General features: G+C 37.2%; 1 protein-coding gene across 1 annotated transcript in view; it reads left to right on the top strand.

The window, feature by feature from the left end:
* LOC110172254 (collagen alpha-1(XXIV) chain) overlaps window positions 1–23659 on the top strand; it is a 37799-nt gene extending 14140 nt beyond the window's left edge. The window contains exons 6-60 of the mRNA XM_055165111.1: window positions 102–155; window positions 292–345; window positions 1354–1398; window positions 1910–1963; window positions 2932–2976; window positions 4061–4114; window positions 4213–4257; window positions 4414–4467; window positions 4972–5016; window positions 5785–5838; window positions 5940–5984; window positions 6234–6287; window positions 6379–6432; window positions 6620–6673; window positions 7682–7735; window positions 7808–7861; window positions 8526–8570; window positions 8664–8717; window positions 8880–8924; window positions 9852–9905; window positions 10543–10596; window positions 10677–10730; window positions 10827–10880; window positions 11547–11600; window positions 11686–11730; window positions 11842–11886; window positions 12159–12212; window positions 12548–12601; window positions 12719–12772; window positions 12925–12978; window positions 13484–13537; window positions 13620–13727; window positions 14080–14133; window positions 14232–14339; window positions 14440–14493; window positions 14982–15035; window positions 15128–15184; window positions 15497–15550; window positions 16077–16130; window positions 16206–16259; window positions 17163–17216; window positions 17589–17696; window positions 18568–18675; window positions 18767–18874; window positions 20023–20076; window positions 20157–20219; window positions 20312–20365; window positions 20448–20483; window positions 20855–20890; window positions 20969–20995; window positions 21331–21390; window positions 21475–21643; window positions 21716–21825; window positions 22059–22289; window positions 22361–23659. Of these exons, the coding sequence (XP_055021086.1) occupies window positions 102–155; window positions 292–345; window positions 1354–1398; window positions 1910–1963; window positions 2932–2976; window positions 4061–4114; window positions 4213–4257; window positions 4414–4467; window positions 4972–5016; window positions 5785–5838; window positions 5940–5984; window positions 6234–6287; window positions 6379–6432; window positions 6620–6673; window positions 7682–7735; window positions 7808–7861; window positions 8526–8570; window positions 8664–8717; window positions 8880–8924; window positions 9852–9905; window positions 10543–10596; window positions 10677–10730; window positions 10827–10880; window positions 11547–11600; window positions 11686–11730; window positions 11842–11886; window positions 12159–12212; window positions 12548–12601; window positions 12719–12772; window positions 12925–12978; window positions 13484–13537; window positions 13620–13727; window positions 14080–14133; window positions 14232–14339; window positions 14440–14493; window positions 14982–15035; window positions 15128–15184; window positions 15497–15550; window positions 16077–16130; window positions 16206–16259; window positions 17163–17216; window positions 17589–17696; window positions 18568–18675; window positions 18767–18874; window positions 20023–20076; window positions 20157–20219; window positions 20312–20365; window positions 20448–20483; window positions 20855–20890; window positions 20969–20995; window positions 21331–21390; window positions 21475–21643; window positions 21716–21825; window positions 22059–22289; window positions 22361–22507 (3555 nt within the window). The 3' untranslated portion in view covers window positions 22508–23659. The remainder of the gene's footprint in view (window positions 1–101; window positions 156–291; window positions 346–1353; window positions 1399–1909; window positions 1964–2931; window positions 2977–4060; window positions 4115–4212; window positions 4258–4413; window positions 4468–4971; window positions 5017–5784; window positions 5839–5939; window positions 5985–6233; window positions 6288–6378; window positions 6433–6619; window positions 6674–7681; window positions 7736–7807; window positions 7862–8525; window positions 8571–8663; window positions 8718–8879; window positions 8925–9851; window positions 9906–10542; window positions 10597–10676; window positions 10731–10826; window positions 10881–11546; window positions 11601–11685; window positions 11731–11841; window positions 11887–12158; window positions 12213–12547; window positions 12602–12718; window positions 12773–12924; window positions 12979–13483; window positions 13538–13619; window positions 13728–14079; window positions 14134–14231; window positions 14340–14439; window positions 14494–14981; window positions 15036–15127; window positions 15185–15496; window positions 15551–16076; window positions 16131–16205; window positions 16260–17162; window positions 17217–17588; window positions 17697–18567; window positions 18676–18766; window positions 18875–20022; window positions 20077–20156; window positions 20220–20311; window positions 20366–20447; window positions 20484–20854; window positions 20891–20968; window positions 20996–21330; window positions 21391–21474; window positions 21644–21715; window positions 21826–22058; window positions 22290–22360) is intronic.
* Window positions 23660–23676: the final 17 nt, after the last annotated feature.

Here is a 23676-nt window from a genome sequence, read left to right as displayed (position 1 = left end):
TCCAATTGATCCATTAAAGCAGTACTGATAAGTCGTGCCTTATTTTATGTTCCCTGTTTGCACATAAAGGAACATAAATGTATGTTTCTTTTTCTTACAAGGGTTCAAAGGGAGATCCCGGGTTATCACCAGGCCAAGCTGCACCAGGTGAAAAGGTAAAGGTTTCCATAAGCCTTCTATTTGGGTTTTCCAAGTGTGGGACAGATGGTTATTCGACTTTAATTATGTGAGGGATGCATGTGTTTCAACCTGAATCTGTTACTTATTTGTGTTTTTATGTCTTTGATATAGGGTGACAAAGGGCCTCCAGGGCTTCCTGGTCCAGATGGATTTCCCGGATTACCTGTAAGATTTAGTGTATTTTCTATTCATTACTTTATCTTATTTGACATTTGGAACCATTGTGTTCATTTTATGTATATGCTATTGCTCTGTGCATGCTGATGTCCTAGTTTCAGTCGTTCAGCTTCCCCAATCATGTTTGAGCAACACGAACTTGTAGTTTGTCATGAAGATACATCTGTATTTTGTTGCCATTTCAGTATTTCAGCAATAAGGCTTTGGTTCTAGTTTTAGCTCAGACACTTTTGATGGCAGTGTCAAAGGTTCCATGAAGATAGAAAAGGCAGCCTGAGTAGAATGAAGGGATCGGTGACATGCCCAGTATTTCATGACACTGTAAGTCACCACATGCCAATGAAGAATTCCTTTAAGTTGTAGATGCTTTAGAATATGAGACTTATACGTCCAGTGCTGGTGAATCAGTTTATTGTCTTACATTTTGTTATATATGTAAATCCTAAAACTGATGCTGTTACTGTTGTGAGGTAGTAGAGAATGTATACATGGGTTGTGGCACTGTGGCACATCCTCACTTCAGTCATTAGGAGCCCTCTGCTGCATGAGGCCAAGTTGTCTCTCTGAGCTCTACTCTCCACATCAGTGGCCTTCACCTCGCTTCCCAGGAGGCCATCCCAGTGTTTGCAGTAGCTAAACCTAATATACCCACAGCATAAACTGTGGCCCTGTAAGTATTTTCAGAGGAAATGAGTGGCTTGGGGCCTGTGCTCCTCACCCCCAAGTGGGGCTTTTATTGCCTGTGAAGGTTCATGTGTCATGACTTCGGAAACACAGGACAAAGTCAATGGGACCATTCAACTGAGTTTCTCTGCAACAGAGACACTGACCTGCCTCTGACCTGGTGTTGTGAAGCTGTCAACATCTGTTGATTTTCAATATGAAGACATGTTTGCCCCAGATCTTATTTTTAAATATATATCACTTTCTGTTAAAAGAAACATATAATTGTTGCACTATTCTCTCCTAATAAAGAAAACATTTTTATGTTTTAAGGGCCCCAAAGGTCATCAAGGGCCACCTGGACTTCAAGGCGAGCCAGTAAGTAACAATGACAGTATAATATATCACTTTTATTGTTGTGATAGTATATGTATTTAAGTAAGGAAGTGATTGAGATTGAGAGATGATTGCTCCAAATCAACTAGTTAGATTAGATTCTTATATTATTCTAGAAACAGAACACAAGTATACACACGTTAAGAAAGCTGTCAACTTAAATAACCTTTAATGAAATGGCTCAGCATACAAGCTCTCATTCATGTTGCATGCCCATAAGCCGTATACAGTAATTTACAGTGTAGCATGTAGATTTCTCCTGTAAAAATGCTGTTTTTGCTGTAAAAGAGGAGCTGTTGTCTAAATTCATGAAGTGCAAAAGGATACAGTTAATAGACAGGGCTTGGTAGAGGTTGCTCACAATGAACAGTGCTTGTTTTATTCCTGGGTTGGCAATGGCGGCAGAGCTCTGTGATTCTCCTCTTTCACCTTATCCATCCATCTAATCTTCATGCTTTGTTCATTCATTCTCCCTCCTGCGTCTCCGCTTTAGGGAATGCCGGGACCTCCTGGAGAAGCCGGGGCTGCAGGTTACCCTGGCAGGCAGGTGCAGTGAAAATGCAAAAATCATAAAGTTTGTTCTCAGATCCCCTTAATGTTACTGCTGACATATACATCTGTTTTGGTAACACTTTATCATAACTACACTTTTAATAGTCTTAACAAAGAAGAACAAAGACTTCATAATGAACAAATTGTTTGTTAAAAGTGATTCAGGCTTAGAAACTACTTAATTTTTCATTATGGATCAAGTCTTTGTTCATGCTCTAGTGTGGATATTTAAGACATGTATTGGTATAAAATGGTACCTCTGTATTTAAGCATTGGTATTAAAGGTGCTGTATGTAACTTTCTGGAGGTGGCACATCACCTGTATGATTCCATGGATACAAAGTTAAAACCATACTTAGATTCTCTGTGGTGATGGATAAGTTTTATGCCAAATATAGATATATGCAATGCATAGACAAGAAATGGACTAAGGGATTGTGACATCACCCAGCATTTGGCTCCAGTCAAATGAAGTTCACAGAAGCTTGCAGTTAGAGGAGTGAACATATTACATATTTGTTACATATTAGAAATAAGAACTGATTTCTGTACAAAATGGTTAAATAACACCAGGATCATGTAAGGCCAGAATGAGCAGCTTGCCAGCAGTAGATACAGAGACAGACGATTTTCCCAGTATAAGGTGTCGATGGAGCCAGAAGCGCACCCATGCTCACTTCCTATTTGGAACGTGGCGGGTAGTGGGTTAGCTATGTCAATTTATATATACAGTCCATGCCATACTGTGGAAGATTATGGCAAGTGACAGCATTTGTGAATCCGCTCAGTGGAAGGACACTACATTTCTCAGTTTAACAGAATAAAAAACATGGTTTTATTTTGGTCTATTTGACTAAAAAGTTACATACTGTGGCTTTAAGTAATTTTTATGTTTAGATACCACACTGAAAGCTAAATAAGGACATTTCTGTGATGAATAATGGTTGGTTGTTGTTTTTACAGGGCTCAGCTGGACCTGAAGGTAACCCAGGCCCTAAAGGCATCAATGTAAGTAATGGAATCAGAATCAGGAAAAACTTTATTGCCATTGTCGGTGTACAATGTTACGGGCTAGGACAAAGACATCGACAAAGACTAGGAGATAGGCTTTGTTGATATGGTGCAATGTAAAACAATGAATGATAATAGTAAACTTAAGTGATAAAATAAAATAAAATATAATAAAGACATAAGGTAATGATTTAAAATGCCAGTTTTATCTCAACAATGTTGCATGTACTGTAACATAATAGAGTGTGCTTGCAGTGATTATGGTCATAAAAACATGATTACTGGGATTACTGTGGAGGGTTGTGTTCATGTCTTAGAACTATATAACTCTATGGGAGATTCACAGTTTTTGGAAGAAATATGTAAACCAAAGATCCAAAATATCATCTTATCAGTAATCATATGGGACCCAAACCTAATTGAATTAATCTAAAGGTTAAAAGTACTTTCCGCAGTCAATTCTTTGGGGTTGCATGTTTATTTTTGTATGTTTATTTATACTGACAGAGAAGTTATTGAACTCTGTGACAGTTTTTTGTTTCATGTGAATAGGGTCAATAATTATAGAGATATTAACCATAAACCAGGTCAACAAATCTGACAGATAAACAGCAAATTTTAGCATAGAATGCTGAGCTCTCCTCCAGCTCAGTTTCAGATTATAAGTATAGATAACTCTAGTATTTAGTATCTAGTTTAATGTGATGTCATGTGACCACAACAATGTAAGGAGCCTAGATAAAAAAGGTAGAATGCTGTAGCTGATGTGGTACAGGTAAATGTGAATGAATAAAATCAGATGTTAAATCAAATCAGTCAATCATGTGTAATATTTTGATCTTCAGTATTGCTGAGTGATTTTGAATACTATTTGAGACTCCCCTTGTCATTTCATGTTTCTTGGTGTGAGCTGCACTGCAGTCTACAAAATCACCACTAGATGTCAGTAAATTTAAGTTTAACCAAGTCAGGCAAAACTTAACAATACATAAAAATATAAATTACACAGAAATTATAGAAGTTTGATACTTTTAGGCATCCTGTGTTTAAATAAATATATATTGTATTTTTTTTTTTTTAGGGTTTTATTGGACTTCCTGGCGTTTCTGGGCCACCTGGGTTAGAAGGAGAGAGAGTGAGTTGCCCGACTTTATAGATAATACTGTCATCTATTATTTCATTTGATTACATTTTTGTGAAATAAGGAGGTAAATAAATATATTTTTTGGTTAGGGTGTTACTGGTCCTGCTGGAAAACCTGGTCTCAAAGGAAGGCAGGTGAGAAAAAAAAAATAGATACTATACTATGTGTGTATGTACAATGACGTTGAGGACATAAAACCAGTAAGTTCAATTTATGGATAACATTTTTGAACAATATAATATTTGTACGTAATCCTGTGTTTAAACATTAAACTTTCTTTTTCTTTTCAGGGAGTAATGGGTGACCCGGGAGAAAGAGGTCCACCTGGTCCTGATGGAAATGAGGTTAGACTATACTTTAAATATTGAATATGAAATTAATGAAACAAGCAGGACGTGAATTTAAAGATGCATTGTGTAACATTTTTGTTGGAGAGTCCTTCAAATGTTTTTCTCCATGGAAAAGTTATTTCTTTGTCTAGAATGTTTCACAATATTGCATTGGACCTTCCTATCTTCACGGACACCAAACCAGGCCAAGATACAGGTCAGATCTGTGAAGAGGGAACTGCACTCACAGTCAGAATGCCTATTTTTTGAGGTATTTTTGAGCTATATAAACAACTGCAACTGAATAAATGTAAGGTTGAGTTCTTTAACGTGTAGAGCAATAACTTATCCATAAAACCAAACAGGTGACTGTCTTTCCACCAGAAAAGTTACACAATGCACCTTTAAAAGGAGGGTGAAGGGGAAAACTGTGTGTATTTGTATCTATTTTTGTTGTCTTCAGAATGTTTTGAAATAAATAGTATTATATTGTTTAATGAATACAATGCTGTTTTACAGGGCAGTGTTGGTGGGACTGGCATCCCTGGCTTCCCAGGGCTAAGGGTAAGGATCACTTGTAGATGATGGTTATTGGGAACACTCAGGATTCCCAGAGGGGAGGGTGGGATCAGAAGGAAGTGTGCTGGTTTAATGAGGAAGTCAGGAAATTGGAGGAGTGGTCGTGGTGTGGCAGAGTAGTAAATATAAATGGCTTTATTGTTGTATTTCCTCCTAGCTGTATGTTTACTCTAGGACTGTCCAATTTTAATTGAGATAGAGATTCTGTAATTTTATTGTCAATAAGCATCTTGAGTCTTTTGAATACAGACAATACTATATATATATATATATGTGTGTGTGTGTGTGTGTGTGTGTATGTATATATATATATATATATATATATATATATATATATATATATATATATATATATATATATATATATATATATTTTTATTTTTTTTACATTTTTAGCATCTGTACTGTTTATTTTCAATAAGTAAAGAGATTGTTACTTTTTAATTAAGCAAAATAACATAGAATAATTGAATTGAAGATTGGGATCGATCGATGTGATGAAAAAACAGTATAGTTTTCAGTATATTACATATATGGGAAATATTGATGAATTATCTTGATTTTTTTTTTTTCTAAATTATTTTGATTATATAATAGAAACTGTTAAAAATGTGCGAAAGCGTTTCTGTACACAGGCTTTTCTCCAGTCTGCTGTAACTTCCACCCCTCTGTACCCATTTTTTAAGAAATAAAGAAGCATAAAGTTACAATCTGACTGCATTTGGTCAGAGTTCAATCTTTGCTTTTCTGCAGGGAGATCCAGGACCAGAGGGAGTACGCGGATTGCCTGGACTAGTGGGAACGCAGGTAAGCAGGATATCAGCTTCTGCAAGAGACTGTCCAGATGTGGTTTCTTACATTGTTGTTTGTGGAATCATGGGTTCAAATAATCTTGTTCTTTTTGTTAGGGCCCAGTTGGAAAAAACGGCTTGCCTGGATTGAAAGGTGATAAGGTGATCTAAATATTCGTATTATTGGCGTGTATTTGTGTGTGCCAATAGTCACAATCTGATTTTAAACAAGGCTTGAATATATATGTATATGTGTATGTGAATGTGTATGTGTATACATATATATATATATATATGTAGTAGGCATTTATTATAATGTTATCTTGAACAATTTTTTACTTTAAAATCACCAAGTATTTGGTGTGTCTGGTTAGTGTTGTGTTATATCTTTTATGATGCTATGAAATTTAGGGTGAAGTGGGACTAAGGGGCGAACCAGGAGAGATGGGTTTCCAAGGTGATAAGGTATGTCTCCTCATTTTTATGTTTCCAGTTTTTAGAACAATTTGATTGAGTCGTAAAAAATTTACTCATGGTTTTGTTTTGTTGTTTTAAGGGAAATGCTGGTGCACCTGGTCCCACTGGTCCAAGGGGGAAACCAGGCCCACCTGTGAGTATTTCAGCCTTCCTCACAGATTATGGCAGTATTTCGGGGAATGAAAGCTTGTTTCAGAATGTAGTTTTGTTTATAGTGAAGCATCAAGTCTTCTCAATGCATTAGAAGCATTAAAGGCCCTTTGGTTGTTGATGTACCAGTCACTGAGCAGTTTTCTCTGAGAGTTTATGTGTTTTGACAGGGTCCAGTTGGTGATATTGGGGTACAAGGAGCACCTGGCCCACCAGGACCAGAGGTATGAAGTTATATAAATATGGATGTTGTGACCTCTGCAGATACTAATTCATTAAAGGTCCTATATTACATAAAATTGACTCTTGTAAACTTGAAGCCATGTTAAATATGCCGTTACCTCATCAAAAACATACCTGGAGCTGTGTTTTGTTTCATTCACACATGTTTGAGTATTACTGAATTATTATTATTTTAATCTGCATCCCTATAGCTCAAAATGCTCTGTTCCGCCTTATAATGTAATGAAGCGTCAGTTTTGAAGTTAACTGCTATGTTTTACCTATTGTTCAGTAGAAATTTCCAGGTCTGAAATTACCCAAATGATTCTAGTGAAGGTGTATGGATTTTGAGCACTTCCTTCCAGATTGTTTTCTGTTAGAGAGAAGAAATCAGCCTAAATATTCAGGGTTTGTGTGAATGAAACAAAACACAACTCCAGGTATGTTTTTGATTAGCAAACAACAGTTTAACATAGATCTGAAAATAGCATTATATAGGCCCTTTAATCTATATACATTGTGCTTGTGACTCATTGTGATTGACTGAATAGTTTATTCTACTGAAAACTACACTGGATGTAACGTGACTGCAGTGGATTCATCTGTTAACTGGAGTGTTGATTTCTTGGTCCCACATCTGGAAGAGAAGAGTTGAAAGTTACTTGACAACAGTTATGCTTGATGGTTGGTTGGTTATCGTATGAATACAGGCATAGAAAAAAAGTTCAAAATGCAAAAAACAGGCATCACTCAAGTACTGGTACCAAAACAATTAAAAGGTAGTAGGGTACCCAGCCCAAAGAATGCTTCCTGTCGACTTTAACATGAAGTGTTCCCAGCACAAATCTTCTGATAATGCATCAAGAACATAAAAAATAACCTCTTCAAGAAGCCAGACTGAATGTACAGTGTAACGGTGTATTAATAGCACTTAGTAAAATAGAGCTGTATTATCTGCAGGTAATATTGATGTTAAAACTGTTTTTTCACTTCCTGTTGTATTTTTACAGGGTTTTCCAGGGGACATAGGAATACCAGGCCCAAATGGACCACCTGGACCAAAGGTAATTAAGACAGTATATTTGTGATCTTTTTATATTGAAGGGACTGGTATTATTCTGTGATTTTTTTTTCAGGGTTTACAAGGTTCCAGAGGCCCACAGGGGCCACCAGGACCAAAAGGAAGTGAGGTGAACACTGTCATTCATCAATTGTCATGTCATAACAGGGAGTGATTTTTTTGATAGTGGATTTCATCGAGTAGTACAGGCCAGTACAGTAGCAACTGTAAATACTGACACACTTGTGGGGTAGACAGAGTATGTTTCTATGGATTGCTGCTCCTGTGACATCAAATATCCATTATATATGATGTTTATATATTTTTAGATATATAGATCATATATTTTATACTATATATATATTTATTTTTATATACGAATGTATGATACAAGCAAGTATTAAAAGTACACTTTAACATGTAACATCATCTGTTTGTTTTTGTGAATATGTCATTGCGCTGCTTGGAATGTTCCACAGTATGACATGAAGCAGCTCTACCTTTCATTTGTTCAATTGCAGGCAGCTTTAGAACTCAAAAATACCTGAATCTGACCTGTAACTTGGTCTGGCTTCATCTCCATAACGATATAAATGTTTATTGTCATACTGTGAAACATTCTAGACAAATAACATCTCCATGGACAGACACATTTGACAGATCATCCATCAGAAAAGTCACTTTTAATATTGGTCTTATTTGTAAATAATAATGGAAACAAAATAATGGTGCCACACTTGATATCTGTGAACATTTTGTTTTGTTGTCTTAATTGAAATTGAAACTGTTTGCAGGGTGATGAAGGACCACTTGGCCCACCTGGCAATGCTGGCCGTACTGTAAGATTTTCCATCTCAGAATATGCATAACAATACACAGCATGGATCTGAAAAACTCAAACTCATATGCTCGTATTTCACCATTTTCTGTAGGGTAACCCTGGGAGAAAGGGGCACATTGGGGAGCCTGGTCTGGACGGTCCGATGGTATCTACACTTTTTATGACAAATTTTGATTAATTATTGACATTTTATTGTATTTAAAAATGAGTGAGTTTCCTAAACATCCCTGTTTTCAATCAAGAAGATGTGATGACTGAAATATCACTGATAACTGACCTGCGTGTGCATTCATGTTTATGCTTTCAGGGAGAAAAAGGAGACCTGGGAAATGTTGGAAAAGTTGGTCCACAAGTGAGTTTCAACTGAAAGCAGCATCACTGACATTGTTACAAAAACGTTGAAGCGTGAAACTCTCTTATAAGCCTTCCATGAGGCTATTTTGATGTGCTTAATGATGGCCATTTATTTTTTTATTTAATTTAAGCAGAAAAACATTAAGAACAAATTCTTGTTAACAGTGTTGGCCATGATGATTTTAATTGCATTCGTACACATAGTGCCATTCCTCTCTATGTAAAATCGTGGGTCACTAATATTTTTCATTTGTACGTAGTTGCAGTCACCAAGCACTGTATCCTCAGCCTTGTATTGTTTGTACAAGTTAAACCAACATCAGTACAAACTACTTATACAGCAATCCTCTCTATAAATTCTGAAAGACCTCTGAAAGACCTCTGCAATGTAATGGACCTGTGCCAAATTCAAAGTGAATACAGATGTGGTTTCACCTCTTATCTTTGGTTTAACAACCAGTAATGTTATGTAATGTAACATTTATTTAAGTTTATCACAGAACTGCCATCAAAGGTACAAGTGATGGTCAAGTAATGGACAAGAGAAAACCTTGCCCCCCACTCTGCATCCTTCACAGTCACTTACAGTGTAATCCTGGCCTCCACTGGTTCACAAGCATTCACTTGAATTACATCCTGAATGCGATATATAACGAAGACTTTAGTGTACTTGTTTGTTACAGCAAACTAAAGCTAAAAGTCAAAAGCCCTGTAGTGCATATTATAAGAGTATGTTTGCTCTGAAACACATCTTACCAACAGAGGGCGTATGAGCTGATAAAACTATACCTACATACAGTCACTTAAAGGGTTGAACCTAATACTTAAGTGCTTTAGTTTAAGTGCATTTGGTAATACATAATTTGTTTATCTGATATTTGAATACATACATACATGAGGTTTTCATGATGCTCTCCTCTTTTAGGGTCCTGCTGGCCTGATCGGGATAACTGGTGTAGAGGGAGTTTCTGGTGAAAAGGTAAGCGTGTCTATTATTAGGCTGTCATTCATCATCAACTTTGCTTAACCTGTGCAGAACCCTATAATTACACCATTTTAGGCAAAAATGGCCAGAAGGGCAAACACTAAAATACTATTGAAATTATCATAGATAGCAGAAAATACAGTTTTAACTGGCAAAGCTCTTAAGCTACCCACACACCATTTATGCAAAACAATATTAAGGTAGTTTAGTAACTGACTTTGGATTGATTCCCACTGTGTGTGTGAGTGAGTAATGAATGCCACGCTGTCTTTTATGAATGCATTATGAACACTCACTGTTTATACAAATGCTCACTGCTCCTTTTTAACAGTGTGCTGCACAGACTAAAGGAGGCACATTTGAGCTAAAATAGTTTAAAATGAGCATACTGTGCTTTATAGCTCACTCAGGATTTGTTTACACCTGCTCTGTGCCACCAACTGGGTTTAAGACCCTTTCACATTAAACTCCACTAAAGCAGCTGTCACTTTAGCCTTGTGCTCTTAAGGTGCTGGGCTGTCTCCAGTTACAGGCCTTCTTTTGCAGAAAAACAAGTGAAATTGTGTCAGTTTTTTTCACTTCTTGACCTTTAAGGTTACTGTTTAAATGAGACACTTTGTGCCTGACTCAGGGTGACCGAGGACCACCAGGGCCAACCGGACCAGTTGGGGAGAAGGGCCCAAGAGTAAGCTGTTTTGTTAATAAAAGATAATATACGTTTTTCTTTTGTTTGTTTTTATGTTGTTTTTGGTCTTTTGGAATAAGGGTTATCCAGGGTTACCTGGAGGTCCTGGAGACTTTGGCTTACAAGGTGCACCGGTAGGTGTTAAATAAAAAACATAGTGTTACATTGCTGTAGCTGTCTGAAGTTTTTTGCTTGTTTTTAACTAAGTGTGTCATGTGGTGTTTTTTTAGGGTCCTCCAGGACAAAGGGGTGATCCCGGCATCTCTGGGCCAAAAGGAAGAAGGGTAAAGTCACACTTTTGGACTTCCTACTTTTTTAATGGTTTTGAACTTTGCCTTTTTACAATTATTATTTGAAAGTAATTTAGTTTGTGTCAATTAGTTTACTGCCACAATGCCTGAGGGCCTGTCCTGGGCATAATAACACATGGGCTTTGCAATGACCACAGGAATAAATAAGAAACTCAACATCAATAAAAAGACACAAACATCAGCATGTACCAGAATAACATTTTAAGTATAACAGAAACTAATTTGTTGTAAAAGTTTATAAATAAAACCCGCATTGGCTAGAGCGATGATCTACCAACTTAAAGGTTCGTGTTTCAAACTCTGTTCAGAACGGTACATACTGTTGTGTCCTTGAGCAAGACACACCTACCTTACCTGTGTATCCATATGACAAGAGAGTGTGGTTGGTGCTGATGGGAGGGTGCAGACTGACTTTGCATTAAGTGTTATATTGGCCTTTTCCAGAGGCTCAAAATTACTTTATAATTTCATGCATTATTCATTCACTCTATACTCGGTCATGGTAAGCTACTAATGTAGCCATAACTACAATAAGTTACTTATGTAACCAAGGCTGCCAATCTGTGCCATTGGCATCTAATTTTTAATCTATTCATTTTCTGGATGTTGTCATAGAAATATCTTTTAATTCAATTTCAGGGCCCACAAGGTCTAGATGGTCCACTAGGAGAACCTGGCCCAGAAGGCACCAGGGTAAATATTTCATGGAATAAATAAATGGGTCTGTCTTTATTCTGTTATTTTGATCATTTATAACAGTCATAATTTTCCATTTCAGGGAGAAAAGGGTGATATCGGAAAAAAGGGCGAGCCGGGATTCATTGTGAGTGCACCAACAACTAATTCTGTTGATTTATAATTCCATATAATGTTTTTGTACAGCACACATTAAATATAATCAAACCATTTAGTTAATCACTTTTATTGTTTCAAGGGCAAAGCTGGTGCACCTGGTGAAAGGGGCCCTCCTGGAAAACTTGTGAGTTATAGTAATACTACAGTTAAAATGTCTGTTTTTAATATACATTTATTTTATAATTAGATTTATGATGACTTGATCCATATTGTAAGGTAATTTACCAACATGTGCAAACTCAACCCTCAGCAATCGCAAATTTACATTGGACCTTTGCAACATTACACCCTACTCATTTTGTGTTGTTACTTTTAAAAGCACACAATAATATAAAAAAATTAATCAATGCATAATATATTTTATATATATATATATATATATGTGTGTGTTTTTAGGGGAAACCAGGCCTTCCAGGAAGCCCTGGAGAAAAGGGCCCTTTTGGTGAACCAGTAAGTTTCATCTTATAAACTACATCTTTTGTTGTCCACATGGCTAATAGCTTTGTACATATGTGATCCACATGTGTCCTAAAGATTTGTTTAGTCTTGCGGGAAGTGTTAAGTGTTTCTCATTTATTGTATTTGATTGTCGCTTATGGTCTCTTTGTAACTGAATGATGTCCTCATTAAACCTGTAATAAATGTTTAACTGCATGAAAGCATCGGAAAGGCACTGTCAGCGCATAATGAGACATCACATGATTCACTGCACCACATAAACATTTCATCTGTCTGATGATGTATAGTGGTCACTCCTGTTCTTATGTTACGTTTATTTTTCACAGGGACCTAAAGGACCGCCTGGGGAGCCTGGGCCTGAGGGAGAACAAGGACTTGAAGTAATTTTGATCTCTAGGTTTTGCTCTAGCTATATCAAGTATTTATTTGTTTGTTTAATTTGTTAATTATATGGTACATGAAATATGAATATTTTATCATTTCTTAAATGGCTTTAGGGGGCACCCGGAGCAGAGGGGGGGCCTGGTGCCATTGGAGAGTCAGGTTCAAAGGTCAGTGCAGCAGTTGAAATATTTCACATACAGAGATATGCACCACAGGAGTGTGGACAGCCATGAACTTGTAACTCAAACGCCACTGGCTTAGAGAAATCTGAGACAGTCGTTGTGACTTGTAATCTCAGAGCCTGTGTGTTTCTCTTCAGGGGGATGCAGGGCCTCTGGGATCTGAGGGAGAGCAGGGACAAGAAGGAATCAGAGTAAGATCTCCACATACTAACACTTACAAGTCCTTTATTACCCTAAAATGACCATGTTGGTATTGTGTATCCTCATCAAAAACCATGGAGTTTTTTCAATGTCAAAATGATTGCCCACCAGTGAAAAATGTTACTAAATGAAGGTCCTCTGTCTTGTTTAGTCCATACATGTTCACCAAACTTGATTAGCTCATTTTGGCATCTCTAGCAGCACTAGCAGCTGCTCAGTTCTGAAACTAGCTGCCATGGTTGTGAGCTAAAGTTTCTTCACATTTTATTGTGTAGAACACACTGTCAAGCCACCTGGTGCCATTTTGTAAACACAAATAAAATTTGTTAATGGATACAAAGGCCTTGACGTATTTTCTAGACACATTCATTATTAACTACTCAAATGAAGTACTTAAATTTTAAAAGGCTGACTAGTTCATACTATACCACCTTAAATGATGTTGTCACAAATCATGTGTTTATCATTAAATGAAGGACTGTGTTCTGTTGACAGGGGCCTCCTGGACCTCCTGGTGAAGATGGACCTCAAGGGAAAGATGGACCAAAAGTAAACAGATAAAATTTGTTTATTTTTCACCCTTTGTTTATGATGAACTGAAGTGTTAGCTTTTGCGATCTTGTACATTCAGGGTGAACCTGGTGACAGTGGCCCAGTGGGTGAACCTGGAGAGAAAGGAGAAGAGGGAGACGCTGGCCCCCCAGGACCACCTGGGGAAAATGGAAAACAAGGCTTTCGTGTAAGTTTGCTTTTCTTAAATTTGCTATAAAAATATCTTTCTAAGGAGTATCTATGTGTGTGTCTGTGTGTATGTATAGTTTATAGTAATCATAATTTATCCTGAATTAACAGTTTTTTCTGGAAAAATGCTCATTTGACCTTTAATCCAAACAACTGATTACATTTTGAATGTAGTTTGGATGTACTGCTGCTCTTTTACCACTAGAGGTCAGCCTTTTCCTAAACAAACTGAGGCTATAATGATGCTATATATGAGGTTTAAGTTTTAAGACAGACATGTTACACATAATCTGATTTGATACAAATGATTTTAGGGTTAGGGTTAAATTTAAGTATTTCTTGTTTAAAAGGGTCCAGAAGGGAAACTTGGATCCCCAGGAAATAGAGGACGTCCGGGCAAAAAGGTAAGGTAATGTTCTTCTGTTCAGAACACATCAGCTAAACATGCTGTAACATTAAGACAGAAAGACAATACAAAAAACATCTTTTTGTGCCACTCCAGGGAGAGAGGGGGCCCCCTGGAGTTGCAGGAGAAATGGGTGAAAGAGGAGAATTGGGCCAACCAGGCGAATCTGGGCTGAAAGGCGCCAGAGGAACGCGGGGCACGCCTGTGAGTTTACATTTGTGCTGACTTTTTCTTGGTCCCATTCTCTCATTTAACTTGACTAATAAATTATATCTGACCTTTATTCTTTTATGCTTTTTTTGAGGGTCCTCCCGGTGTCATGGGCTTGGAAGGTCAACCTGGAATTTCAGGATACACTGTAAGATTTGTAGATATAATTTGCTGATGATTAAACTCATATATATGTATATGTATATTGTAAAAATAATTAATATTATATTGAAGTTTACCCAATTACACAATACTGATTGCACAGTCAATAAATTAAGTACTGTTATTAGCATAAACATTTTTTAAATTTTATTTTATTTCAACAACAGACAGAACAGTGTAATAAGCCCAGTCATGATCTGGTACTTCCATTGTGAATAGAGCCATGCCTGTGCTGTATAGGTTCAGCAGGGCACGTGAAGTTCATTTTACGTCTTTCCCTCCCGACTCTTGTTGAAAGATTTTAGGCTTTGAGCCAAAACCTGTAGATGATGGAAAATAAAAGGAAATTCTATTTGCATTTAACTTTTGAACAAGTGATAAATGAGCTGACAGCTGTCACAAAGTACATTTGGCTTTGTAGCAGAAGCATGCTGCATCATGTAAGTAGAATGAATGAAATTCTTTATTTTAAAGGGACCTGATGGAAAGCCGGGATCCATTGGACCACCAGGGCCTAAAGGTGAAAAGGTATTAGCAAATCTTAGTCTAATATATTTTTTGAAAATGTACTGATTGTGTCAAATTATTTTAATGTTTAACATTTGTATTTGCCTTTTAAGGGATACCCAGGAGAAGACAATAAAACCCCCGGACCACCAGGAACCATAGGTGAACCAGTAGGTGAACATCATTGACATGAGATAAACACATACATGACACTCTGCACATTATTAATACATTTGAATACATATTTAGGTCATTTCTGCCCAGTCAAAAATTTAAGAATGTGACACTATTAACAATTTTGGAAAAGAAAAAAAGGTATATTTTAATGACAAGCATTGCAAGTCTGATTTGCAGTGCTTGTCATAAAAGCTTTTAAATATGTATCAGCTAAAACTTTTAAAAGTATTGATGAGGGTACTTCTTCAGTAGTGAGCTATAATGTTTATATGTGTATTCTTATGCACACATTTCTGACTACACAGGGGCTTCCTGGAGAACGTGGAGAACGTGGAGAGCCAGGAGATGAAGGATATCAGGTCGATCTTTTGTGTTTAAGCGTTTCACATATTTGAACCCCAAATATTTTAAAGGTGCACTGTGTAACTTTTCAGATTGGGGGTCTGCTACCATGGAGATGCTATTGCTTTGGCTATAAGGTTTCACAGTATGGTATTAAACTTATATAAGATGTATTTATTCAGTTAAGGGTGTTTTGATTCCTCAAAAATATCTTTAAAAACATGCATTCTGACTATGAGCAAGGTGTGAGCATGGCATGGTCGCATCTCCTGCTTGTCTCTATGGAGACTGAAAATTTTTAATGCCATACTTTGGAATATTGGAGGTAAAGCAATAGCATCTCTATGGAAACAAGTAAATGGTGGGCCATCTACCAGAAAAGTTGCACAGTGCACCTTTAATGGGGATTAGTACACTTGTGAGTTTGTAGTATGTGTTTCAGTCAGTGTTTCAGAGTAAAATATTATTAATTTGTACTAATGTTCTGTATTCATATACATATTCACATTTAAGTTTATTATGTAATTGCTTTTGTCTCTATAGGGCCATGTTGGTGTAGTTGGACCTCGTGGAGCTGTTGGGCCCCCTGGATTACCAGTAAGACATAGAATACACCAACATTTATATATGTAAATGTATAAGTGTTATTATATATTTTCCCATGTTGTTTAGGGATCACCTGGTCTGCCGGGAGAACCAGGTCCAAAAGGAGAGATTGGAATTCCTGTGAGTTACCAAACTCACATTCTGCACAAATAGTTTGTTCATAAATATTTTCTGGAGGATTTGGCAAGGATGGTTTTACCCATAGGGCTTACACCACTGTATGCACACACTGAGGACATGGAAATAATATACTTGGTTTTTAAATTGACATTGACAAAGGATCGGGGAATCACCAACCTTACAAGTCATCCCATTGTGATGTGAAGCGGTGAATACAGACAATACTAGGAACAGGAGCTGAATCAGTTTGCCTAAAACTATTTACCTGAATGTGCACAATACAAAAAAAAAAAAAAAATAATATATATATATATATATATATATATATATATATATATATATATATATATATATATATATATATATATATATATATATATATATATATATATATATATATACAAAATTAAAGCTGTTCTACTGTTGTTAGATAATACATTTGTATGTGTTACTGTATGAACTCACAATTGTGTGTATGTGTGCTATTTTAGTTTAATAATTTTTTCTTACTTTAACTTAACTTTTTCATAATGGGCTTAACTGACAGAACACTTTTATTACCCTGTACAAGCTAGACAAGCCTCTCAAATTATAAAGCATTGTAGTCATCATTCATTCATACTACACTTACATAGTAAGCACCTTCTTCTCTAGCTACTGATTGCCTGGGTTAGAACTGATTGCTTGGGTTAGACACTCTGTGCCATTGGCCCTTCTGACCACAACTCCTCACCCAATTTACAACACAATCATAGTGGGTGACGTGTTTTGCCTAAGGACACAACAGCATATGCTCTGTTCACAGTTGGGATAGAACCGCTGACTTTTCATGTTAGTTGATGGACGCTCTGATCATTGAGCGATTGCTGCTATAACATGGTACATCCATCTTTGCACTTACAGGGCCCTGCAGGAAAGAAAGGAGCAAGAGGCCTGACAGGGGCACCTGGTGCTGAAGTGAGTATCACCTGCCATCAGCTGTTAATAGGAAGTGTGATGTTAATATTCTTCTGATACACTTCCTTGGTGCATCACAGATGGTACTGAAGTAAGGATAGTATTCATACTAAGAGTACTTAGTTGAAAAATGGTACTTGGTTCTGTTTGGATTTTGTCCACACACTGTTTAACATCCCAGAACAACTCACTGTGATATTGAAGGATCACCCTAAACCCAACGTAAAAACAACAGCCATCTTCATTTATATTAGTGCATCTGGCATTTTTCACATCTGAAAAAATGCTACAAGAAGAATCATCAAACAGAACACAGACATAGTATTATTATTTATACATTATATAACTAAGAATATTCCATTCATTTCACAGGGGCTGACAGGTTTGCCTGGACTCAGTGGAGTAAAAGGCTACCCCGGCCCAGACGGACCCCCAGGACTGATTGGCCCTGAGGGAGCACCAGGGAACTCAGGAAGACAGGTACTCCACTCTAGATGTGTCCATGACATAAACTACTGCTCTTGTTTTATCTTGATTAAATTGAGACAAAACAACTATTCATTGGTTTAAGTTTTACATTTTTAATGATCGCAACTCTCAATTCTTTCTCTATCTTTTTTTCTAAATGAACCTTGAACATTTCAATCATATACATTGTCATACATATACATGTCTCTCGTAGAAACGAAAAATAAATGCTTTTTGTAGTACTGTCTCAAATATAACTGGTCTGGTATAACATTGTTTATAAATATGTTGTGTATTGTCTATATATCTAAACAAGTCTAAAATCTAATATGAGACCCAATGACATAGGTGTCAATGGTATGTCTCTATATGCCTTGCATTATATGGGTCACATACTTGTATGCCAGACAGTTCAGTTACATAACTGAACTTTTAAGAGGTCATAAATACTCAAAGTAGTCCTGACGACCACAGGCCTGTATGAGATTGTTTTAATATCATTACATTTCATCAATCTCCATGAATCGAGAGCAGTCCATTATTGTCCAGACCAAATGCCATAGTGTGCCAGACATGTCTCCATTTTAGCCTAGATTTCACTGTAATTGAAGAACCCAAATGTAAGGTGGTGTTCTATTTAATGTTATGTTAATATCAAATGCCCAAACTGCTGATGGAGTGGGAAACCACAGAGGTCTGTGGTGCAAGTGGAAGCAGTGTATACTGTCAGGACCTTTGCACTGATCTCTCTATTCACAATAATACTATGAAACTCATCACTTTTCATACATTTTTTTTTACATTTAATCAACTGTGCTTGGAAAGCATAAATATTGTTGTTAACATAACAAAAAACTAAGTGAGAACATGCTGATTTACCTAGGGTCAGAGGGGTTTAGTTGGACCTGAGGGACCACCAGGACGTCCTGGTCTGAGAGGAGAAGTTGGGCTTCCTGGTCTTCCAGGAGAAAGAGGCCCGGACGGCTTAAAGGTGAGAAACAGAATTATAAACTTTTAGATTTTACTTTGGCAATCAAAAACTGTTACGGATATAATATTGTACCTGACCCTTGTTTCTTTAGGGAGATCTGGGCCTTCCAGGAGACAGAGGGATCGCAGGTATGAAAGGTCTGGAGGGTGCAGCTGGTGACCAGGGCAAGAAAGGAGAGCCTGGACCTAAAGGACTACCAGTGAGTGGTGTACTTTATGCTTATTTGGGGTATTACGTTATAAACTATACCAAATGAAGATTGTTATTTCACATTTTGTTTATTGTAAACAGCAATGATCTAAAACATATTATAGACTCAATAATTCACTGACTTTGTGTTCAAAACTGCAGAACTGAAAGACCCCTGCCTCATTACCTCAGTGTAGAAAGCTGCAGATGTTCATATACTTGTATCTGTAGTTGAAAAATTACATTTGTGAGCACTTTTCATGTATGACCCAAAGTCTGAATGTAGAGTCCGTACATAGATGGGTGGAGATAGGGGCTAGGTGAAAACAGATGCTCAGGACTTAAATGCATGACAATGTAGGGTTACTTAAACAGGGATCAATCAGAATACTATTTTGGGTAAGATTATTATAAGGGAACACAGTTAACTTGGTTAAAAGCTCATAAAAGTCAATTCAACACATTATGTCCCAAAAACACAGTACTGTTTGTCTTGTCGTAGTCTTTACTGAATAAAATCACCACTCCTCATTTACATGGTTTCCATCCCTCAGACTGTTTGTCTTGGTGTAGAGGGTCTTAAATGCTTAGGGTTATTATTTTAAACCTCCCTATATTTAACTTGGGGTCCTGGGTTGGCTGTGTGGTGAGGCAAAAATGTACTGTATGTACTAGAGTAAAATAACTAATTTTCTAAGCCCAGAATGGAACATACCACCTCGAAAGAGTCAGTTATGTAAGAAAAGAGAGTCAAGAGACTAGAAAAATGAGGTGCTCCACTTTCCTTATGTAACTCCTGAGAGGAGAGGGCAAAGAATCACTCCTTCTCTTCCTCGTCTGGTTATCTCCATTGATGCTGGTGAAACAGAGACCAGAGCGTAGCCCCTGGGTCATATCCAGTTCCATTCTGAATGAATAGCAGCTCTTTGGCCTGCAAGTGGAGCTGTCTGCAGGATACACATGACAGGCTGTACAAACACAGACTGCCACCCTGGAGGACAGAGGGGCTCAGACTCACACCTGACCCCAGTCTCAGTGTCTGTTCTTGGGAAGACATCAGGTCCTCTGGTGGATGTCCTATTCTACTATGCTGCTAGATGTATGTGAGTGAAATGGCAAATTTGCTGGTGTGAGTAATTGCTCATTTTTACTGTTTAGGGGGAATCTGGAGATGTGGGCATGGTTGGTTTACAAGGCTTTCCTGGACCAAAGGTACTATTTTATTGTAAACAAAGCTAAAATGATATAACCATTAAATAACCATAAAATAACCATACTTCACCTATTTACAGGGACCAACTGGTGATTTTGGACTGAAAGGTGTTCCTGGTCCTAAAGGCCCAGTGGGTATGTGGGTAAGTATGGTAACTGAACATGACAATGCCACTGCACTGTGAGCACCACTGGTCTAGACTAATGGTAATGATTACATATTCTCACTTTGTAGGGATTCTCTGGACCAGTGGGCCCTGAAGGAATGATCGGCCCAATGGGAAAACCAGTATGTCAAAAATATGATATTACTAAAGTTGAATTTGCCAACAACTGGTGAACTGACCTATAATTTATTTTCCTTTATGTAGGGGCCAAGAGGTCCAAAAGGAAGCGATGGGGAAATGGTAAGAAAAAGTCACATAAGGTTAGAAGATGGCCAGCTGTATAATGTAAAGCCAACTGTCACATGACCATGGGATTTGTAATCTTATTAAAAACACTGTATATCTAATTATCATGGTACATTATTGTCACCAGAGGAACCTCCCAGTACAATACATTGGTACTGTGCTAAAACTTGTGGTACTGAAGCAATGCCAATTTTGCCATGAAAAGCATTTTATTATTTTTATTTATCTATAATAAGGACACAGAGAGCACATATGGCCCATCAATAACAAATACACTATATAAATATGAATATATTGCATGTTGTTAAAAAGAAACAATATTGCATAAAAGGAGATGCAACATCTTTATGTTTTCATTCTTTCAGGGACCTCAAGGGCCCAAAGGCAGTCCAGGACCCAGAGTAAGTGCCATATTTTTTATACATAGGCAGAACGTTTTTATACTTAATGTTTATTTAACTGTGTCTTTCTATTAACAGGGACCCCCGGGTGCACCAGGTCCATCTGTAAGTAAAAAAAAATTCTCAGAATCTTTATGATTCATAATGTTGTATTGGTATTTTACTATGTAACTACAAATCATATGAAGAGATATGGGATCTGAAAATGGTACAATGCCTAATTTTTACTCTAAAAGAATGTTATTCTTCTGCTGCTTACGTCAAGAATGTCTCCCTGTGTATTTATGCAGCTTAACCATCTTACACACGGAACATTCATCCTGTTTGAATGTTCTTTTACTGTAAGCACTAGAAAGACAAAGGCCTGGATACAGATAGAAATGTTTCTATAAAACTATCAGTACAGACTTGCATGAATAAGTAGTTTGTGTGTTTTACAGAGGCAGATATTTGATGACTCAGCAGTCTATGAACTATTGGACACTTCTTACGGGACAGAGGTGAGTCGTCCAGTCCAGAGAGAGCCTGTACAGTGCTTCTGAATCTTCATCTCTTTTCTGATATCTTTAAACATTCTTCCCCAGACTTTTCAAAACACTGAAATGAGTCTGGTTGACCAAAACTCAGAAATTCTCAAGACCTTACAGTATCTTACCAGTGTAATTGAGAGCATCAAAAAGCCTCTTGGAACACGGGAGAACCCAGCCCGCATCTGTAAAGACCTGCTGGACTGTCAACACAAACTCAAAGATGGTAAAGCTGAGGCTCATTAACATTTGTCTTTAAGTTACAATATGCTTAATGTACATTCTCTTATATTTGCAGGTTGGTTTTGGGTAGACCCTAATTTAGGCTGTACCACAGATGCTTTCAAGGTCTTCTGTAACTTTACTGCAGGCGGGCAAACCTGTTTAAATCCCCTGGACCCAAAAAAGGTATTCTTTTTATTTTAAAAGTCAGTATTTAACTTATAATTTCCTGAATATGTATTATAAATATGAAATGCAAAGGCCATTATTATTTAAAAGAACCTGGTTGACTTTAATGGGTAATAGCAGAATCCAAGTCTGCCACTCTGTAAGATGTAGAGCAGAGCTGGGCATTGAGGAGTTGCACGGTATAAAATAAATGATAGTACTACAGTAAGTACTCTTTATATTTTCCACAGATGTCGTTTGGCGTTGGGGATGTCCAAATGAAATTTCTCCATCTACTGAGCACTGAAGCCAGCCACAGCGTCACGCTTCGCTGTCTGAAAAATCCTCATTATGGCACAACACTTGACTCCAATGGCTTTGTACCCAACAGTTTGACAAGGGTTACGTTTCGTGGATGGAACAAACAACTTTTCAAAAAAGACACACTACTAGAACCACAAATTATTTCAGATGAACTAGAGGTATGCACAAGAGGAAAGAAGAGACTCAACTAACCCGCTTGATTTCAAACCATCTGTGTTTTCTCTTACAGATTCTACATGGCCGCTGGCACCAGACTCAATTCCTCTTCAGTACTCAGGACAGTCGTCAGCTGCCAATAGTAGACATTCTGGATTTTTCCACATCCAACACAAACAGTCAGCAAGAAATTGAAAATGGTCCAGTTTGCTTTCTGTAAGCAGGTCTTTGTACTTGGATTCTAAAGGCAAATGGAAAAATCAAGTAGCAGTATGATGTTTTTTGTTTGGTTGTAAAGAAGTGAAATGGCTGCAAGAAAATTCACATGAAGACACACAACCATGCAGGAACTTCATCTCATCTGGTGGGTCGCCCTTTGGTCAAAGGAATATACAATACAATACCATTAACAGGTGGGAGTTAGAAAAGTGTTATGGACCCTTTGTCACCACTGACCACAGAACAGGGCATTCACTCTTCACTTCTTATCCTGCTTGGGTAAACCAACCGAAGGAGAACGCCGACCTATGAAATAAGAGCACTGTCAAAGTCAAAGTGCAATAATACCATGTGTATAATGAGGGACTGACTTGGTCCAGTTTCTCATTAAAGGTGATTCTCAGCACCTAAACACATGAACATCTGTTTGTGCTCTACAGTTTCTGCAGAACTAAATGGTTGATCCCCAGCATTTTGAATGCTCTGGTGTTCAACTCCCAGCTCCTTTATTTAACACTTAAACCGTTTGGACGTGTTCGTCTTGACTGATGGTGCTCTACCTCTACCTGCTCATTAGACTGTAGTGTAGTTGATAATGTGTTTGTACCAGTTACATTGAGTGTTACATTGTATGAGTACTTAATTTTGTTTATTTCTAATTTATGAACCATTTTTGATACACTTCATATTTTTATAGTGTTTATTACATTGTGGTAGAATCTTCAGGGCAATCCTACCATTGGTGCTGCAAAAGGCAAAGAGAATCTACGACTCCTGTGTATATATGGATCACTTACTGTACGTTATTTATACCTAGTTGGTTGTTTTGTTCACATTACTGTCCCATGATAATTTAAACTCTCTAAAGAGAAATCAACAACAATTCAAAACTATGATATATTTATATGCTATACCTACTCATACTAGGTGTGCCTATGTGTAACATCTATTACTGGTATTTACGTTAATACGTTAATTTTATTTTTTTACCATTAACTGGCAGCTACATATCGCCAGAAACAGACTCCTCCTCTAAAAAACTCACCATTGTTATTTTTAGGCTAATTTAATATATTATATTTGCCAATGTGTAATTATATCAGTCTGGATCATAAAGTTGATGGTGATGAATTTGTAAATAAACATGCTGACAATAAAAGGAGAGTATTT

This window comes from Boleophthalmus pectinirostris, unplaced genomic scaffold (assembly GCF_026225935.1).
Source record: "Boleophthalmus pectinirostris isolate CB_2022bp ecotype Guang Dong unplaced genomic scaffold, ASM2622593v1 HiC_scaffold_7, whole genome shotgun sequence".
Lineage (NCBI taxonomy): Eukaryota > Metazoa > Chordata > Actinopteri > Gobiiformes > Gobiidae > Boleophthalmus > Boleophthalmus pectinirostris.
This window is presented reverse-complemented; position numbering and strand designations above follow the sequence as displayed.